Here is a 20,060-nt window from a genome sequence, read left to right as displayed (position 1 = left end):
ACATACATATACCCACACCCACACATCCTCTGTGGGCTGAAAGAGGGTAGGAAGGTTGAAAGCAAGGGGGTTTTCACCATAGCCCCTCCCTGCCCATCTCATAGCCAGGCTCTTGGTCCCCTCTGAACCCCTTCCTCAGTGTCACCCCTCTGAAGCCTGGTTCCATGACCATACTTCAGCATCCCACTTTGATTACATTCCTTGGAAGTTGGTGAGGGGCCACCATGTGCTCCCAGAAGGTGCCAGGGACCCAGGTCCTGGGGGTCTTGTTCCAGGTCTAGCAAGGGGAAAGGAGCAGAAGAGAAAGGGGGGCTAAAAAGAGTTTATACTCTACCTAATTGTACACCTACCCACCCCTACCCCACTATAGGGAAGGGGCTGCTGATCCTAGATGGGCCGAAGTGGTTCCAACATCGGAAATTGCTCACACCTGCTTTCCACAATGAGGTGCTGAAGCCCTACGTGGGCCTGTTTGCAGAATCCACCCATGCCATGCTGGTAAGATATCCTCTCCACTGTCCCTGTCCTGGCTGCACCTGCATCTGCCCAGAATGGGCTTTGGCAAAACCCTAAAGAAGCCCCTCTGCCTAGACCATTAAGGAGAAACAGCCTCCTTCCTCATCCCCTGCCCATACTTTCTCCTTGTACCTCTCCTCTTCCTCTTAGGAGATCCAAAATTCTCATTGTAGGGAGACAACCTTGAAATCTAGTCATGCTCCTAGGTTATCATCCCTTAGGTGGGGAGGAGGGGATGGACTCTATCCTTGGTGCCCCAAGCCATGGCTGCCCTCTTATTCTGTAGCTAAGGGGAAGCTGACTGGCAGCAGGAATTGGAAAAGGGATTGAACCTGGGATTTGATTGGTATAAGGAACTCCCAGAAGAGGAAGATTTTTCCACCAACCCAGATCAGCACCTCCTTTGAAAGTTAGAGTCTTGTGCCCAGAGCAGTGAGAGGTTAAGTGAAGTGCCCAGGGTCACACAGCCAGTGAATATCAGAAGCAGACCTTGTACCCAGCTCTTTGTGCTTCTAGACACCAGCTCCCTGACCCCAGGCCACAGCACTTCACTGCCATCTCCCAAATAGCTTGTTATTATGGAAAGAACAATGCATTTGACATAAGATAATAGGGGCTCATAGCCTAAATCTGCTGCTTAGTACCTACACTCTTAGCATTCTCTTTGAGCCTCAGTTTCTTTGTCTGGGGAAGAAAGGATTTGGGTCACATGGCCTCTCAAGTCCCTGCCAGCTTTATGGTGATTCCTGTGTCTTTCCCACCCACTACCTCAGGGCCTAAAATTCTACCCTTGGAACATGATCAGTATGGGATAGATAGCTTTGATAAGAGTTGCCTCCAAGCTAGTGAGACCTCTCAAGGTCACATCTATGACATATCATGGCTGTAACATTCACTTCATTAACTTAGCTTAGTGCTCTAGCCTGCTCTCTAATATTGTAAGCTGCAGAGAAGGTGCCAACCTGCATTGGGAGAGGGAATTTCCACATCCAGAAGTTCCCCACACTGAAGGAAACACATACATTCCCTAAACCACAAGGCCATAGTGGCTATCTCTTACCCTTCTTATCCTAAGGCATCCAGGAGGGCCCCCAATGTTCCCAATCATTAATTCCTACTGGATTAGCCTCCCACAAAGCCCTTTATATCTAGTCCAGAGCTCCTGAGGTTGGAGCTCAGTGGAGGGGGTCAGTGACTGAATCACACTGCTGTAGAAAACAGACCTGGGGAAAAGGTATTGGTAAGTGGAGGAAGGCCAAGGAAGAGGGAGGCTGCCAAAGATACCACATCACTGTGTGCTAAAGAAAGGATCCTGATCTCCCATCTCCACAGGACAAGTGGAAGGAGAAGGTTCGTGTGAATAAGTGTGTGGAGATCTTCAGTGATGTGGGCTTCATGGCTCTGAACGCTCTGATGAAATGCATGTTTGGGAAGACGAGCAAAGGCCAAACACAGAGGTCAGAGCAGGGGCCTGGAATGTCCTGGGGAAGCTATCCCAACTCTGACCCTTAGGAATCTGTGGGATACACACAAAAACCCAGATATCCATAGACAGACATCAGGGAGCACTGGAGTGGTCAGGGCAGAGGTTCTGGGAGAGGTGGGACTCTGAACTGGGTCTCCAGTACTGTCCTGGGCCCTTATGGGTAGCTGGTCCTAGGGGGAGGGGATAGGATGACCTTTATCAGGTCCTCCCAACTCTTTGTGCCAACTTCACTTCTCCTCCTGCCTGCACCTTCAGTGACAATGACTACTACTTGGCTATTACTGACCTCACCCTGCTGATGCAAGAACGAATCCACACCTTTCAGTACCATAATGATTTCCTCTATTGGCTCACACCTCATGGGCGGAACTTTCTGAGGGCCTGCAAGATTGCCCATGACCACACAGGTAGGCACCAGCCTAGGGTTGTCCCTCCTTTCTTCCTTTGGTCCTTCCTCCTCCACCCCACTTTCATGGACTCGTTGCCAAGGAAGCAGGTCACTAGCTAGGGCTTCCCAGTTTCTCCCTATCCTGTGTAGCACAGAGGAATCACAGAACAAATCCCCACTGTGTCTCTCCTCCGTTCTCCCCTCAGACACCCTTCTTTCCTTCTCCAGATTCTCAGTATATGCCTGATTTCTACTTTTGTCATCGAAATGTGGAACTCAGGTGTTGGACTCTGCATGTGTAACTGTTAATATTTACAATCTTGGATCTGGCCTATTTTTCTAACCTGTCAAGATCTTAGATTCTGTAATCCATAGTGGTACATGTAATTCAAAAATTCATGCCTCCTGTAAATTTCACAATTATCCCATCTATGCCTTCATCAAAGTGACTGGTAAAAATGTTAAACAGCAGAGAACCAGGCTCAGATTAATGGAGCACTCCACTGGAGACCTCCTTCCAGGGGGTCTAAATTCCTGACCAGGTATTGTTACAATCATTCAGTTTCTAACCGGCAAATGCCACCATCCGCTAGGGGGCGCACCACCTCTTCAACAGGGAGAGCAGATGAGATTTTTGTAAAATACTTTGCTAAAATTGAAGCTAAAAAAAAAAATCTGCAGCATTCTCCTGATTGGCCAGTCAAGGGACCAGGAAAGAAAAGGAAATTAACCTGCTTCTGCTGAAGCCAGGCGGATTCTGGGTGATCACAGCTTGCTTTTCCAAATGTTCACAAGTCAAGTCTTTAATAATATAGCCACCCTACAATTTTGTGTGGAATCAAGCCTTACATTTTATAGATTCCACCTTCTCCCCTTTAAAAAAACATCATCGTTTTTGCCCTTTTTATGGTCTGTAGCATTTCTTAAGCTCTCCAGGATCTTTTGGTGGTCACTGACCAGAATTCAGCAGTTACATCCTTCAAGGATGGAGTTTTCCTGGGCCTGGTGGTAGGAGCACTCACTATGCTCCATGAACTCTGTCTCTACCTCTCAATGAGAGTCCAGTGCTTTGACACAATGTATCATCAATTTCTACACTGTTGATTCTCCTGTTCACTTTCTCACATTCTCCTTTCTAAGATCTTATTCCCATTTTCATCAGTGCCCGACCTTCCCATATGTCTCTTGACTAACTTTCCAAACAACTTTTTGAGGGAATCTCTTCCCTTTGTCCAAGGAGTCTGATTGTTTTTATCTTATTTCCTTGCTAAAAGTTCTCCTGGCTTTCTCTTACCTCCACCCCCCTGCAGCATTTATTCATTACACCAAGGCCTCTTTTGTGTCATTCAGTTACTTTCCCTCTCTAGATCTCAGTTTCCCTTCTATGAAATTAGGAATGGGGAGCTGGACTGTGTAGTCTATAAGACTCCTTCTGGGATTAATATTTCATAATTTTATAATTCCCTGGCACAGACAAAGTGATTAGGGAAAGAAAAGCTGCCCTAAAGGGGGAGGAACTGGAGAAGACACGGAAGAAGAGACATTTGGATTTCCTGGACATTCTCCTAGGAGTCAAGGTGAGTTAGGGAGGCCTCTGTGGGAAGGGCTGCCTAGAGGAAGGAGCCAACATTCATCCTCAGGGCTTTTCTCCAGGCCAGCTTATCCTCTCCAATGTTCCTGCCTATGTCCCCTCCCCTTCCCTTGACATTCAGTCCTTTATTATACCCCATCTTCTCACTATCCCTCTCAGTCAATTCTCCATGGGCAGAATTCTCATCTTTGGACCTTTCCCTGCCTTCAAAACCTTTAATCAAAATAAGCCTAAACGGCTTCTCATCACCTCTTTGACATTCTCTCAGATGCTAGAAAGTTAAAAAGAAATTTTGAAAACTGAGAGCTTCAGAACTAGAAGAGACTCCAGGGGTCATCTCATCTAGTCCATCCCACTTCCTGTACAATAGTAGAAAGAAACACTGAGTTAACTTTGCTCACTGATTCTCTGATGACCAGTATTAAAGAAGACACAATATAAAGAGGTGGCAACTCACCAAGGGTCTTCAATGGTTATTAGGAGATCCTTCCCAGACTCCAAAGAGGGGAGGGATTCCCTACAGGCAGTAAAGTTGTCCAGTTGGTCCGGATTGCAGATGACATTGTGCTGAGAGCATCCTGACTAGAAGAGTAAAGAGCCTCCTCATTATGCTTATATAGGCAGTGGAGAAGAGATCCTCTGTCCAATGTACTAGGAAGAAAAAAATCAAACTCAGCAAACTCTCCATATAAGCAGGGCCTTTGACTAGGAGATAGAAATGGAATGATGAAAATGAAACAGACCACGTGGTCAAGGAACTTACATTCCACTGATAGAAACCTACCTGCATAGGAGTATAAGAAGGTTTTTCCCAGTCCCATACTGATGATCCTAAGTAAATACAAGGTAATTTAAGTAGGGAGGGAAATTGAAGGATTCTGAGAGATGGCGATCAAATGAACAATGACTTTTGTGCAGACTAGGATAAGCTTTGGATTGGCAGCTGACTGAGTTTACCCACTAACATATATCTGGGGACATGCCCTGTGGATGCCTAAAGAGCTAGGTCAAGAAAGGAACATGAGCTCGAAGTAAAGGAACAGGAATGCACTTGAAAAGTGTCCAGGACTTCCAAAGGATGCTGAACTTCTCCCAGACAAAACCCCTTCTTGTACATCAATATTCTGGTGTTGTTCTAAAGCTGTAAATCATGGAAGACCACTATCTCCAAAGAATTCAAATGGCAAAGCACCCAAAGAGCAGGACAGGGGCATATAGTCAGTGTCTGTAGGCTGAAGTGCATTACCAAGGATGATTTGTTCATTTTAAGAGGTCCAAAAGATATCAACCATGAGATGATGATTGGAAATGGATTGGGCTGGTCATCCAATCAATAAATCAAAGAGCATGAATTAGGACCCAAAGTACCAAGCATTGTGAGAGTCACTGGGGATACCAAAGCAAGTATGGGACAGCCTTGACCCTTAAGGGTTGGACAATGTGAACATATGTGTATGAGAATATACAGAATATGTACAAGATAATTGGAAGAGATTGGAAGGGGATATCACCAATACATTGGTAGAATAGAAAGGGAAACTTTTGTAGAACTTTGAAGGAAGCTAGAGATGCTAAGAGGTGGAGGTGAAGAGTGTGAGCATTCCAGGTGTGGGGAATGTCTGTAAAAAGACCAGAGAAATGGATTGTCATCTGAAAGGAAAAGCAAAAAAGCTGATTTGGCTTCTTCATAGAGTACCTGAAAGCGAATAATGGGTAAAAATACTGGAAATGTAGGAAGCAACCACATTGTACAGGGCTTTGCATAACAAAATAGAAGGCTGATTTGGATGCTACAGGTAATAGGGAGCCAGTGCAGTTGAAAGAGATGGGCAGGGAGAGAGGCAGAGATAGGGAAGTGGGGGGGGGGGGAGAAAATGAGTGAATGAATGCAGTGTTGCAAAAAACCTAGGACCCCAGGAGGAGAGAGTGAAAGAGTGATCAACAGTATCAAAGGTTGCAGGGAGGTTGTAGCAGCAAGCACCCTGACACTTTCAGGAAGACCTGCTAGCACAAGCTATTTGATCTGCTTTTCTAAAAGGAAAGCAACTTTTGAGGGGTCAGTCTTCTTTTATCACATAATCATATACACCAACAGAGAAAATACAAGCAGAGAAATAAAGACCAACAAATAAAAACTGTCTGACCAAAAGCAATATATGCATCACAGATCAAGAGACAGACCCAGCTGTCTGACCATTACATACATACATAGTTACCAGAGCCAATAACTGGGTTTTCAAAGGAGGGGAGGGAGAGAAGGGGGATCTCCTTAACAGTTACCCAGAGGAACCTTCTTCCAAAGAGTAAGCCGCAAAACCTCACCTCGGAGTATACATACACTTTTTAGAGCCAGAGGACATCATGAACCTCTTGACCCAGTGCCTCATTAGCAATTAACAAAAGGTATGGGCCTTCCTACAATACAAGCCTCCCCAAATCAAGTTTCCCTTAATGAGCTCCACCTGAGGCCTAGTAATGGGTGGGGAAGATCTTTCATTAACATTACGGAGGTCAAGAAGGATGAGGACTGAGAAAAGGTCTGAGATTTACCAGTTAGAAAAGTTTTGGTAGCTAGGAGAGTGCAGTTTAATTTGAATGATGAGGTCCAATGACAGATCTGTATTGTCCACCTCAAGTGCTGCCACCAAGGTATTCTTGATGTGTTAAAGGGCCCCAGAGAAAGAACTGACAAATAAATGTATAGAATTATAAATAGATGTATAGAATGTATGTGTGTGTATGTGTGTATTGATAATGTTTAATATAAAATTTTGGAATAATCTCTTTGTTCTCTCTGAAGCAAACTCAGAGAATGCCTCTTCCTATGTCAGCAAAAGCCAGCCAAAGCTGACTCTGCATTCCTTGGAGACCTTTAACCTATGACATATCTTGAATAATGGGACTTTCCTTTGTATCTTATTATCTATAGACACATACTCTGTTATGGCATATTAATGGCAAAGAAAGTATAGACATCTTAGGTCATAATTTCTGTTGAACATTGTTTGCCCCTTCCTGTGTCAGTTACCTGTTTGGGGCAGGAAGCCTGCCACTTGCTAGTGATGGGATTTCCTTCCTTCCTTACCACCTGAGACATATGTTTACCCAGCTTGGAATCTCAACATTTGACTGACATTGCTTTGCTAATTGTCTTGTCTTACTGAATTTATGATTTGCTTAATTAAGAGAGTTTCCTTCTCATGGCAAAATGTATTTAAGACAGGTGATTTCTGTACTAGGTAGTCAGAGTCACCTCTGACTCCATAGCTATGATTGTTATCTTTAAGAGGGAATCAATTAATTAATAAATAACTCATGCCTTTAATCTAATGTCTTTTCTTTAACTAAGTTTTCAGGTTAACAGTAAGTAAATATGCATGTGTGTATTGTTGACCTGAAAACTTGGTTAAGAAAAGGCAACAGGCTAATTGCATACATTTTATGATTTAATTAATTAATTAATCAATTCCCTATTAAAGACAACAGTAACATAACGCATTATGGAGCCAGAAATGTTCTGGCTGCCCAGTGCAGAAATCTTCTGGCTTATATACATTTTGCCGTGAGAAAGGAACTCTCCTAATTGAGCAAATCGTAAATTCAGTAAGACAAGACAATTAACAAAGTAATGTTGGTCAGGCCTTGGGATTCCAGCTGGGTAAGCATATGTCTCGGTGATAGAGAAGGAAATCCCACCACTAGTGAGTGGCAGGCTTCCTGCCCTAAACAGATAACTGACATAGGAAAGGGTAAACAAAGTTCAATAGAAATTACGACCTAAGATGTCTGTGTTTTCTTTACCATAGTATATGTAAAGGAAAGTCCCATTATTCAAGATAGTGTCTTAGGTTAAAGGTCTCTTAAGGAATGTAGAGGCAGCCTTGGCTGGCTTTGTTGACATAGGAAGAGGCACCCTCTGAGTTTGCTTCAGAGAGAACAAAGAGATTATTCCAAAATTTTATATTAAACATTATCAGTATATATGTATATATATACATATATGTATATATTTATGTCTAATGTTAGCCATCTGTGGGAAGAAAGAAAAGAAATTTCATATATAATATATATTTATACACATACACATATAAATTTATTATGTGTAAATGGAATAGCAAGTTGTACGTAATAGATTTCCAGTTTCAAGTGCAATCTTTTTATTATACTATATTATGGAAATTCTTATTTTATCTCATAAACTAAAAAAGAGTAAAGGGCCCCAAAGGAAAGACAGCTTCCAATCTCCTGATAGATCCTCAGTGGAGAGTTTGCTGGTGCTCGGAGGAAAGACTGAAGAGCAGGAGCCCTGGAATTGGCCATGGTTGAGGCAGTGGCCACCACGATAAAATGTTGTCTTCATTAAGTACCTAAGTCAGAGATGACTTCCCAGTTCCCTTTGACACCAGTGGATGTTAGGTCAGTTTCATAAGCAGTTATTAAGGTGTATACAGTGTGGAATTCCCCACTTGATTCTTGCTCTGATGGGGGAGGGGTTCTCCAGGTCTTTGCTAGCTGGGCCCACTCTTAGCAGGTCCTGCCTAGCTTTGGTGCTCTCAATCAGCAGGACAGTCCTATGACTCTTGTCTGAGGCCTATCCTGGCTATCAATGGCAGTACTTTCCAGAAAGTTTGCCCCCAGGGGCTGAACATTTGTGACTGAAGGCCAATGAGGACAATTTTAAGATGCAGATGTAAGGTCCTGCCAGAGTCTCAACTCTCAGAAGTAAAGCTGGCATCCTGTTCTCAGACCCGGGCATACAGTTCCATTCATCCTTCATTTTTGAAGAAGACCATGTCATCAGACAAATGATGACATGACTTGTACTTGACTTTGTTTTGAGTGAGGGAGGGCTGTGCAAGGTCACCAGTCTCACTTTCTCCTTCTGTGCCATCTGGGTCCAGTGACCCGATATTCATCAGGATGCCTGGAGATGGCCCAGGATGCAATGGGAGACTTGGCCTTCTTAGGATGGCCTTTTCAAGTACTCACTAAGAGGGAGGTAACCCTGGGTGTACAAATATGTTAATCAAAACAGGCCCTGCCCAGAAGGAGTTTATTGTGCAGTTTAGGGAGGGGAACTTCATACCCAGACAATTATAATAAAAGGGAAGATGGGAGATGAGAAGGCAAATTTTGAAGGAATAATGATTCATGGAGGGAAAGATAGCTGCTAGGGAAGGGGAGGGGATCAGGAATGGCTTCTCGGGGAGTTGCACCGGACTTGAGCATCAAAGGAAGGGAAGAATTTCAATAGATAGAAGTGTCAGGAGAAAGGCAGTGTGGCATGGTGCAAGCAAACAAACACTGGATGACCTCTTCTGAGACCCATGTTCCAGCTTTACTCCTGTACTAGCTCCTATACTCCTTTACTCCTATACAGTTTTAGGGCATTCTATGCCTCAGTTTTCTTATCTGTAAAAACAGGAATAAAAATGTGAAAATGTAAAATAAAGCTAAATGTGCTGACTGGGGGCTGATTGTGAAAGACTTGGAAGCCCAGGGTTAGGAGTTTGTCCTTTATCACTGTTACAAGCCCAGGCAGCTTGTAACTAGGCCATAGGAGGGGATAGACCAATCAAAAGCCTTTGGCAAGAATAGTTGAGACAGGTTTTAAGGAGGCCCAGGAACAAGGTGGTGGCTGGCTGGGGGAATGGAGAGGAGGGGACAGCTGGGGGGGATGTTGTGGAGGTGAAATCAGTAGGACTTTGGACCTGGTCAAGCAATTAGGAGGTGCAGACAAACCACCCTTGAAGGCCTGAGTGTATGATCTGTAGGAGGGCCTCTGGTGATGTTGGTATGCAGGGATTCCAAGGGAGAGTGTGAGGAGAAGTTCTGAGAAGGGGGTGAGGAGGGTTGCCAGAGTTAGAGGAGGGGCCCAACAGAAAGCTGCCCTTGGACAAAGATTTTTAGGTACAGAGAGTCCATAAAATAGAAAACTGAACTATGTCCATGATCCTCTTCTATCCCTGCCCCCGAAGGATGAGAACAAGATCAACTTGTCAGACATGGACCTACGGGCTGAAGTGGATACGTTCATGTTTGGAGGTCATGACACCACCACCAGCAGCATCTCGTGGTTCCTATACTGCATGGCCCTCTACCCAGAGCACCAGCAGCTCTGTCGGAAGGAGATCCAGGAAATCCTACAGGGTCGTGACACTGTCCAGTGGTAAGAGAAACCTCCCCTATATGCCCCACTTCTGGCCTGGAGTGTTCCAGGAGCTATAGGAACCAGCCTGCTCCTGCTCCTATCTCTCTGGCTCCCTGGAGGGGGCAGCTGGGGGCTCAGTAAGGGCTTCTTGGTGGAGGTCTGCCTTGAAGGAAGGCCTCAGATGTAAGCACCTTAACAAAAAGAGATTTTCATTTCTGTGCCCTCAGCACCCAGCAGGGCTTTGTAACTAGTATTATTATATCATGATATAATATAGTATACTATTTTACTATATAATATATTATAATACCAATATTAATTAATATTCTACTGAATTCAGTTGGAGGAAAGGAAGGATTTTAACAGATAATAATGAAAACCAGCCCATTTCAGGCACAGGGCGAGGTATACATGGATGTGGAGAATTCCCTGGGGGTCAGGGAAGAGATAGCAGTTCAGCTTGGCTGGAACTAATTTCAGACAGCATATAAGGGTTAAAAAAGGACAATGGGTTAGAAATGGGGATTCCAAATAGACAACACATCCAGTAGAATGCAGGATGATGGTTAGATCTAACCTTCTTGAGTTAGTCCCCCTGGACCTAACCCCTTACACCCCCTAACCTAATTCTATATCCATCATACTGGGCCTGCTGCTGTCCAGGGCCAGAATGAGGGGCCATCAGAGGAGAGTTGTCCACTTCAACAGGAAGGAGGTGTATGTAAACCTTCTTCTGGAAATTCAGCAATGATCTGCCTTAGACTTGGGATACTCAGGTTCAAGGGAATTAAGAGTAAATAATGAAGGTGTTACCCTGGGGAAAGACTGCCCAGAAAGCCTGGACATTGTCCTGGCCCAGGGTAGGAGGTCAAGTTACTTGACATATGATCTTAGCTCCTTTGGGTCTCCATTTTCCCATCTGTAAAATGAGGGTATTTAATTAGGTGGCCCCTGTCTAGGCTTTTCCCCTCCAGCTCTGACATTCTGAGATTCAGTGGACCTGTCTCCTTCTCTTCCTCCTGATTCTGTCTCGCTTCACCCTCCCTCAGTGTAGCCTGGGAAAGGGCTGAAGCCCAAGGTTCCTAGATCCAGAGTTGGATGGCCACCGAGTCTAAACCCCTCATTGTATAGATGAGGAAGATGAGGCCCAGAGAGAAGTGACTTACCCAAGATCACCCAAGTATAGGTAATAAACCACAGGCAGCATCAGAACCCTGATCCCTGGGAATCCAAAGTCATCCCCTCTTTCCATCCACTGGTAGAGAACTTGGAAAAGATTCAAAGGATAAACTGGAATGTTTGCTTCCTCAGTTGTTGATTTAAGCTACTGAGTAGGCCCTGAAGCTTTTCCTTTCAACCTCCCAGGTCCCTCCCCTCATCTCCTCCTGGAACCCCAAACTTGGACTGACTTGTTCTCTTAAGGCATCTTAGACATCCCTCCTCCCTCTTCCTCTACAATAGGCTGTCATTTTCTTAAGGTCACTGGTTTTCAGGATGTAACAATTCTGTAGATCATCTATTCTAACCCCTTCACTTTACAAATGGAGAAACCAAGGCCCAGAGAAGGCTATAGATTTGACTAAGGTCAAGGAGCATTTTTTTCAGTTTCATGTCCTTGATAGCATAGCCAGGCTGGAAGGCAGGAATTGTATCATGTCAATTTTGTGTTTACAGGTAGAGCCCTGCATATAAGCGCTTTGCAAATGTTTGTGGAATTTGAAATATGAAAGTCTAATCACCCCTCTGTATCAATTAACCAGGCTCTCCTAGTCTCGTCTGAATTTCCAGCCTATGGGGGAGGCAGTTTCAGAGGAGATATAACCTGTACTCAGGCAGCCCTCAGTCAGGCTGGGATGATAAGGCTCACCTAGAGGAGATGGGATAGTGTGTAACTAGGGACTAAACTGGATGGCTTAGGAAGTGAATACATTAGGAACTCATAGACTGGAAGCTGGGGTGGTCAGAGAAGACATTCAGCAAAAAGCTTCAGGCTGGGTCTTGGGGAACAGGCAGGACATATGGAGGCAGAGAGAATGTGGAGGCACTGTGGGTGGGCTATTGATGTGAGCAAAAACACAGAGACCAGACTTAGCCATATGTGTACTCAGGAGGGCTGGGAGACCTCAGGGGCTGAGGTAGAGTGGGGGCATAATTAACTGGGAAGTGTCCCAGCCCGAGAACCTGGGAAACATTCCTCCACTTCCCCATCCATGCCTTGACTCCCCAAGGAAGCTAGTACATGGGGCTATAGGGAACAAGAAAGGGATAAAGGGGTAGAGGTGGGAGATTCTCTACAGGGCCTGGTGTCCTTTCTAGACCCTCTTGACAGGGGAACCATGTACCTCACAGGGAAGACCTGGCGAAAATGACCTACCTCACCATGTGCATCAAAGAGAGCTTCCGCCTATTTCCTGCTGTGCCCCAGGTATACCGCCAGCTCAGCAAGCCTGTTAACTTCGCAGATGGGAGGTCACTGCCTGAAGGTAGGCTGAGGGTGACCCAGGTCCTAGGGGTCATAGCCTGTACTGGTATATAATGGAAACAATGCTGGATTCATCACCAGAAGACCTAGGTTCAAATCCAGCCTCAAGTACTTACTAACTGTATGAACCTGAGTAAATAACCTGACTTCTCTGTGCCTTACTTTCCTCATCTCTTAAATGGGGATGCATATCCTTCTCAAGGTTGTTGTAAGGATAAAATGAGATGAGGTGGATAAAGCAAACTGCAAACCTTAAAGTACTATAAATGCTAGTGATTGCTATTATTATTTTATGTTCATACTGAAACAATAAAACACAGATGAATGATTTATTTACGTTCTATCATTTGTAAGAAGGATCACAGCTAGTCACTTTCAGCCACCACTACAGCTCCTGACTTCTCAGTTCCAGAAGCCCATTCCTATCACTCAATCTTCTCAGGATATTTATTAAGAATCTCTTCTCAAAAATTGTCTTAGTCCTTTCTTCTGTCCACCGGCTATCATTTTACAGTCTTTTTCTGAATAACAAAGTCTCAGTCCTTTCAAAGATACCTATAGAATGATTCCACACTCAAAAATTCTGTAGTATCTTAAAGATACAGTAGCAAGCTTTTTTTTCTTGTTAATGTATCCCTAGGGCTTAGCATAGTGTCTCCTCGTAAGCCCTTAATAAATGCTTAATAACTTGACTTAGTTTAATTCCCTATTACTTCCAGGATCAAATATAAGGACTCTCTATTTGGGATGTAAAACTATTCATAACCCAAACCCTTCCCATCTTTCAAATCTCACACTTGACTCTCATTCACATATTTGTTCCTATTACACTGGCTTATTTGCTGTTCCTCACCTCCGATACTCCATCTAGGGGGATGGATGCCAAAATTATTGTAGAAGTAGAATCATCAAGACTTGATGATGTGTAAACTTGAAGTTGGGTGGGGGTGGGGAGTAGGGAGCTAACAGCTCCAAGGGATGATGCTGATATTTCAAGCCTGGGAGATGAGAGGATGAATGATGGTTAGCTCCATAGAAAGGAGGAGCTTAAATGGCTTGGAAAGCTAGATGGTGGAGCTATAGTAAGTAGGGAAGGGTTGGGAGGGAGGTTTTGCTAAATGGCGGGAGAGTTATTTCCAAGATAATTGGCACTAATCTGCTTCTCTCACTATTCTATAGGAAGCCTGGTTTCTTTGCATATTTATGCTCTCCACAGGAACCACACTGTATGGACTGACCCTGAGGTACCTCTGTTTTCTATGTCCCTAAAGGGAGGTTCCATATAGACCAGGGGTGGCTGTTCCCAGGGAAGATGTTTGTCTCTGGACAAGACAGAAGAATAGGGTGGAAGATGGGGGAAGGAGAAGGATTGGAGGAGGATACCATTTCTCAAGGCCACTCCAGGGATACATGGGGAGAGAGAAGAGATTGAAAAGCAGGGAGGAAAGAGAAAGGAAAGTATCCCTTTCTTTGCTCCTGAATATGATACTCCTGCTGACTTCCCAATCTCCATTTGTGGCATTGCCATTCACTCAATCTCTATGTGGTTACCTCTGACACTTTCCTAAACCTCACTACTTAGAGATTTTAGAAGTGATTTACTAAGACCTAAATAAAATTTAAATGTTTTGGAATTCCCTTGACCTACCAGTTTAGTAACCTTGAAAAGAAAGGGGAGGAGGAGAAGGAGGAAGGAGAAAAAAGAAAGAAAAGAAGAAAGGGAAAGAGGGAGGAAGAAAGGGAGGAAGAAAAAATAAGGATGGATGGAGAAAAGGAATGAAAGAGGGAAGGAGAAGAGGAAGAAGAGGTAGGGAAGAGGAAGGAAGGTTGGTTGGTTGTTGTCCTTCGTTTTCGAAGAGGACCAAAATGACCTCACTGTGCTAGTCAAGTTTCAGTGTGTCCAGCTATGGTTGATCAGACCAATATGAGCTTGGAATGCTTTACCACAGGTGAGGTAATAGTCCATGTGAACATCTGGGGTGGAGTCTCTAAATTTACGCATCCTGTGTTTCCTTTGAGCTGTTTCAATTCTGCTTTGCTCATAGAGCACAGCACCTTCTCTGATGTGGACATGCCATGCTGAGTGGTCCTGTGCCAGTGTCTCCCATGTCACACAATCAATTCCAAAGTTCTTAAGAGAGATCTTGAGAGTGTCCTTGTATCACTTCTTCTAACCACCATGTGAACACTTGCCCTGTGTGGGTTCTCCATAAAATGATCTTTTTGCAAGCTTACATTTTGCATTTGAACAATGTGGCCAGACCATCAGAGTTGCTCTCTCTGAAGCAGAGTTTGAATGCTTGGCAGTTTAATTTGAGCAAGGACCTCAGTGTCTGGTACTTTATCCTGCCAAGTGATCTTCAGAATCTCCTAAGACGAGTAAGACTAAGGAAAGGGAGGAAGGAAAGAAGGGAGAGAGAAGGAAGGAAGGAAGAAAAAGAAAGAAAAAAGAAAGAAAGAAAGAAAGAAAGAAGAAAATGAAAAAAGAAAATGAAAGGGGAAGAAGTAGCAGATCTTGCTGAAGTCAAGTTACTTTGTGATCTTTGCTTCCTTTTTTAGACATTTAACAACCATCCCTTTGATAGTAGAATCTAGAATTAATCAGATTCTTACAATCTAGTTGTAAGAGAAAGGAAGAGAAAGGAAGGAAGGATGAATGGAGGAAAGGAATGAAGGAGGGAAGGAGAAGAGGGAGAAGAGGCAGGAAAGAGGAAAGGAAGCTTGGTTGGTTGTTGTCCTTCATTCTCGAAGAGGGCCAAAATGATATCACTCTGCTAGAGTCAAATTTCAATGCGTCCGATTGTGGCTGATTAGACCAAACTGAGCCTTACAAACTATAGTTCTGACTCCTTCTCGCTTTCTTTTTCTGAAAGCAGACGTGCTATTTGCCCTACTTCAATGGATGAAATGTGTCTCCTCCTCCCCAAGATCTGTCAGATGTCACTGGCAGTGAAGACGTCAGCCAACACTTCTGCTTCCTCTTTCAATTGTCCCTCTATCCCCTCTACCCTAAAACAATGCTTTGCACACAGTAGGTGCTTAATAAGTAGGTGCTGAAGTCCACAAGGAGGTAATTCTCCAAAATCAGAGCTGAACTTTGGTGTTTAAGGTCCTGTTCCCTGGACTGGAGTGCTAAGGAGATCAACACCCCTCTTCTGTTGTAGGTATTTGACCCCCAACGTTTCACTCCCGAGAATTCCTCAGGACGTCATCCCTTTGCCTTCATGCCCTTCTCAGCTGGGCCCAGGTCAGTAATGACCCTTAGTGTGCTGGAAGTGGGGAAACTGCAGGAAATCTCAGCATGAGGAAAGAAGGAACCATCATTTACTCAGTACCACTAACAGCACCTGCTGTTCTAAACACTTTACAAATATCTTTAATCCTCACCACAAGATGATCCTATTTACAGTTAGAAGGTAGATCCTATTTACAGTTGAGGAAACTGAGACAGAAAAGGTTCAGTGAATTGTCTGGGATCCCTCTGGGTTCCATACTCTATTCACTACACCACCCAGTTGGATTAGCCCATCCGTGTCTCTGTCAGAACTCTTTTTTTCCTTCCCTCAAAAGTACAGAGTGGAGAGGAACCAGCTTTGCAATCAGCCTGCTTCCCACCCTTATGCAGGTGGAGATATGTCAGAGAAGGGGAATATAGCTGTATTGTAAGGACATTTGGAGGAATGGAATTTAGTGTGCTGGGTCAGGCCAGGCAAGTCAAATCAAGTCACTCAGCATCTATTAAGCCCTTGCTTTGTTCCAGCATTGTGCTCAGGCTAAGCACTAGACAAGTGCCTGACATCTAGTAGGTTTTAAATAAATACCACTTGATGACTACTCAGATAGTGTATGCTGAACTAAGTAGGTATAGTAAACTCAGGAAGCCCCTAAGTTCAAATTCAACCTCATGTACTTACTAGCTGTGTGACCTTGGGTAAGTCATTTGACCTCTGCCTCAGTTTCCTCATTTGTAAAAATGTGAATATTAATACCTACTACCTTACAGGGCTCTTAGGAGGTTCTAATAAGATGATACTTATAAAGGACTGTGCAAACCTTAGTGTTCTATCTGTGCCTGCTCTTGTTAATGTTACCAACTTGGGGTCCCCTGATGCTGATTTCTGTGAGAATCACTGTATTTTTTGTTTGTGTTGGCATGTTGTCTCCCCTATTAGATCAAGAGATCCTTGAGAGCTGGGACCATCTTTGACTTATCTTTGTATCTCCAGCTCTTGGCACAGTGCTTGCCATAGTAGGCACTTAATATTTACTGACTTAGTGGTTGGCTGACTGCATGCACTGCAAAGTGTAGTTCTCCTTTCGTTGCTGTACACGCTGCCTGTTTTTCATGAAGTTCTCCATCCGGTTTTCATTCAGCCTTCTTCAGTTTTTATTAAAACTGGGTAAAAGGTGGGGCTGGAGTTGGTTCAAATTACACCTTTAATGTGGGTGACCATGGGTCTTTGTTTTTTCATCTGTAAAATGAGTATAATAATTCCTACGGCACATAAATCATGACATTGCTGAGTAGCTCCAAAAGATAGTGTGTATGTGTGTGTGTGTGTGTGTGTGTGTGTGTGTGTGTGTGTGTGTGTTTTATCAGCTACTTGTGTCTCCCATGAAGCCAGGCTGTGCAGGCATGAGCTTGTTCCTACCTCGCTGGACCTGGAACTGAGGTCATTTTTCTCTTGATTCTGATTACAGGAACTGCATTGGGCAGCAGTTTGCGATGACAGAGATGAAGGTTGTCCTAGCCCTCTGCTTGCTACACTTTGAATTCTCCCCAGACCCCACTCAGCCACCCATCAAGCAGCAGCAACTGATTCTGCGTTCCAAGAATGGCATTCACCTCAATCTGAAGAAGTTGGCCAAGTGATATAGACCAGAACTCCTTCTTGGACCTCCAGGGGGAAATTTGGGGCAGTTAGCTGGTGAATCATAGGCAGGGTTCCTGCCCACCCATTCCCCACCCCATAGGAACTAACCAGAACAGAAACAAAGACATAGGAATTTAAGGGAACATATGTTGGGTGTGTGTATGCATTAATGAAAGGATTAGGTCATTTAGAGCATAGGGTTTCTTAGGGAAGGAAATAGAGGAATAGTGGGGAGCTAGCTAAATCCATGCATACTATATTTTTTCCAGTTGTTAACGTTTTTATTTAAAATTTTGAGTTCCAAATTCTATTCCTCCTGCCCTCCTTTCCTGAGATGGTAAGCAATCAGATACAGGTTATACATGTGCAATTATGTTAAACATTTCCGTATTAGTAATTTTGTAGAAGACTTGAATAAAAGAAAGTGAAAAATAGCATGCTTCAGTCTGTGTTCAATCAATATCAGTTCTTTCTCTGGCAGTGGATAGTATGTTTCATCATGAGTCCTTTGGGACTGCTTTGATCACTGCAGAGGACCATGGCCTTGCTGAGAACAGCTAAGCCATTCACAGCTCTTCATCAAGCAACATTTCTGCAACTGTGTACAAAATTCTCCTGGTTCTGTTCACTTCACTATGCATCAGCTCATGTAAGTCTTTCCAGGTTTTTCTGAAATCATCCTGCTTGTCATTTCTTAGAGCACAATAATATTACGATCGTATACCACAACTTGTTTAGCCATTCCCCAGTGGATGAGCATCCCTTTGATTTCTAATTCTTAGCCACCACACAGAAAAATGCTATAAATATTTTTGTACAAATAGATCCTTTTCCCTTTTTGGGGAGGTTTTGATGTAGCAGTAATATTGCTGGATCAAAGGGTATGCACAGTTTTATAGCATATGTATATATATGTGTGTGTGTGTCTGCATGTATATACTATATTTGGGTATGTATACATACTATATTAATACACATGTGAATATATGTGTATACATGTGTGTGTATATATATATGTATGTGTGTATACCTTGACATAAAATACCCACATTTTACCTGTCATTTGGTTCACTGTCTGTCCTTTGTTAATGGCTCCATGAGTTCAGGACCCTCTGCCCAGCATTAGAACGCCAATAATAGGAAACCTCAAGGAATTTGCATTCCACTGGGAAGAAATGACATGTGCTTAACCTGTATAAGAAGTAGAGTGGGGAAAGGGTAAAGGGGGAGAAAATCAGACCAAGAGATCTAGGAGCAAAATATCCTCCTTTCAGCAGGGAGATCAGAGAAGGCTTTCTGGAGGAGGTGGTACCTGAAGCTAAGCCTTGAAGAAAGAGACACATATATTGGTTGTGCAAGTCTTCAACACTTGATTTATTCATCACTGTCAGACTTTCCGAAAGCATCATGATATTCCCTGCCTTTATTTTCCAATATTTAAATGATCCCAGGAGCTACAGCTCCATCCCTGTGCCTGTTTCCTCCCCTCACAGAGATATTGATCCTTTCTACCCTTACCCACATCCCCATCAGGAGATATGGCCCAAAATCTCATCCCAAAGAAGCCAACTTGGGGCTGACTCATGTAAACAACACTTGGTTTATCCTTGGAGAGCAGAGACACTGTCCATCTTTGGAGACATATTTGAAGCTTATCTAGTTTGGGAGAATCCATCAGAGCTGATGCCCTTCTCTTCTGTGCCAGGAAGAGGCATTGACAGAAGACATTAGGGAAATGGATATTAATAGAGATGAGTAAAATACATGGAAGAGACTGATAGGGACATGAGGGAAAAGTGCTCCTGGAACAATGGAGGAAAGAAGGAGCACCTTCAGTTGAAGGGATCAAGGCAGGCATCAAGGAGAGAAGCCTTCAAAGAAGAGATATCCTATGTATGTTGTACTTGCCACACACAAGAGCACACTCACAGTGACACCCCATGGATGCACTTTCCTCAAATGCTTTCCAAAAACATGACATTGATGTGGTAAACTATGTGATTGCTCTGTGACTCCGATTGGTCTGTGACCTCATCACTATGAACATTTCTTCCCTTGATGTAGATCACAGCTAAGCATGCTGTATAATCTTGTATCATTCCATAAGGAGATCTACCCAGCAAGCTGGAGGTCCACTTCTGGTCCTCAGAATACATTTTGGATGTCAATGCCCCAAGCTATCTGTTCATTTGCTATCCCTCCCTCTTGGAACAGGACTGGTCTGACTCTTTTTCTAGACATGAATGCCCTCCCTGATGTCTTTTGCACCATACTCTATGACTGTCAATATGTGACAATGTTCTCATTCCTGCCATGCATCTCTTCATTGCCCATTGGGTCCCCCTTGGATATGATTTTGGTGAATTTATGGCATTCCATGGATCATAATCATGAAGCATATTGGTGGGAGAAGATGGGCTCTGCTGCCAAAGGGGTTATGGGATTGCTGTTCAATTTCCCAAAGGTGGTCCAGCCTGTCCTCTCTCTTCTTTAAGCCCAAGTCCCCCTTAGTGTCCATCCATCTGCTATAAATGGACCGGTGGGCTTATGCAAGAGACTATCCATCTTACTG

At 43.8% G+C, this 20,060-nt stretch overlaps 1 protein-coding gene across 1 annotated transcript in view; it reads left to right on the top strand.

Moving 5' to 3' along the window:
* Positions 1-17,922, top strand: part of LOC140530093 (cytochrome P450 4B1-like) — a 29,765-nt gene extending 11,843 nt beyond the window's left edge. The window contains exons 4-12 of the mRNA XM_072649336.1: positions 371-498; positions 1,849-1,973; positions 2,258-2,409; positions 3,864-3,967; positions 9,960-10,150; positions 12,482-12,615; positions 13,794-13,858; positions 15,779-15,861; positions 17,316-17,922. Of these exons, the coding sequence (XP_072505437.1) occupies positions 371-498; positions 1,849-1,973; positions 2,258-2,409; positions 3,864-3,967; positions 9,960-10,150; positions 12,482-12,615; positions 13,794-13,858; positions 15,779-15,861; positions 17,316-17,487 (1,154 nt within the window). The 3' untranslated portion in view covers positions 17,488-17,922. The remainder of the gene's footprint in view (positions 1-370; positions 499-1,848; positions 1,974-2,257; positions 2,410-3,863; positions 3,968-9,959; positions 10,151-12,481; positions 12,616-13,793; positions 13,859-15,778; positions 15,862-17,315) is intronic.
* The last annotated feature ends 2,138 nt before the right edge of the window (positions 17,923-20,060 follow it).

The sequence above is a fragment of the Notamacropus eugenii genome, chromosome 2 (genome assembly GCF_028372415.1).
Source record: "Notamacropus eugenii isolate mMacEug1 chromosome 2, mMacEug1.pri_v2, whole genome shotgun sequence".
Classification (NCBI taxonomy): Eukaryota; Metazoa; Chordata; class Mammalia; order Diprotodontia; family Macropodidae; genus Notamacropus; species Notamacropus eugenii.
The sequence above is the reverse complement of the archived record's forward strand: the minus strand, read 5'-3'. Positions and strand labels throughout refer to the sequence as shown.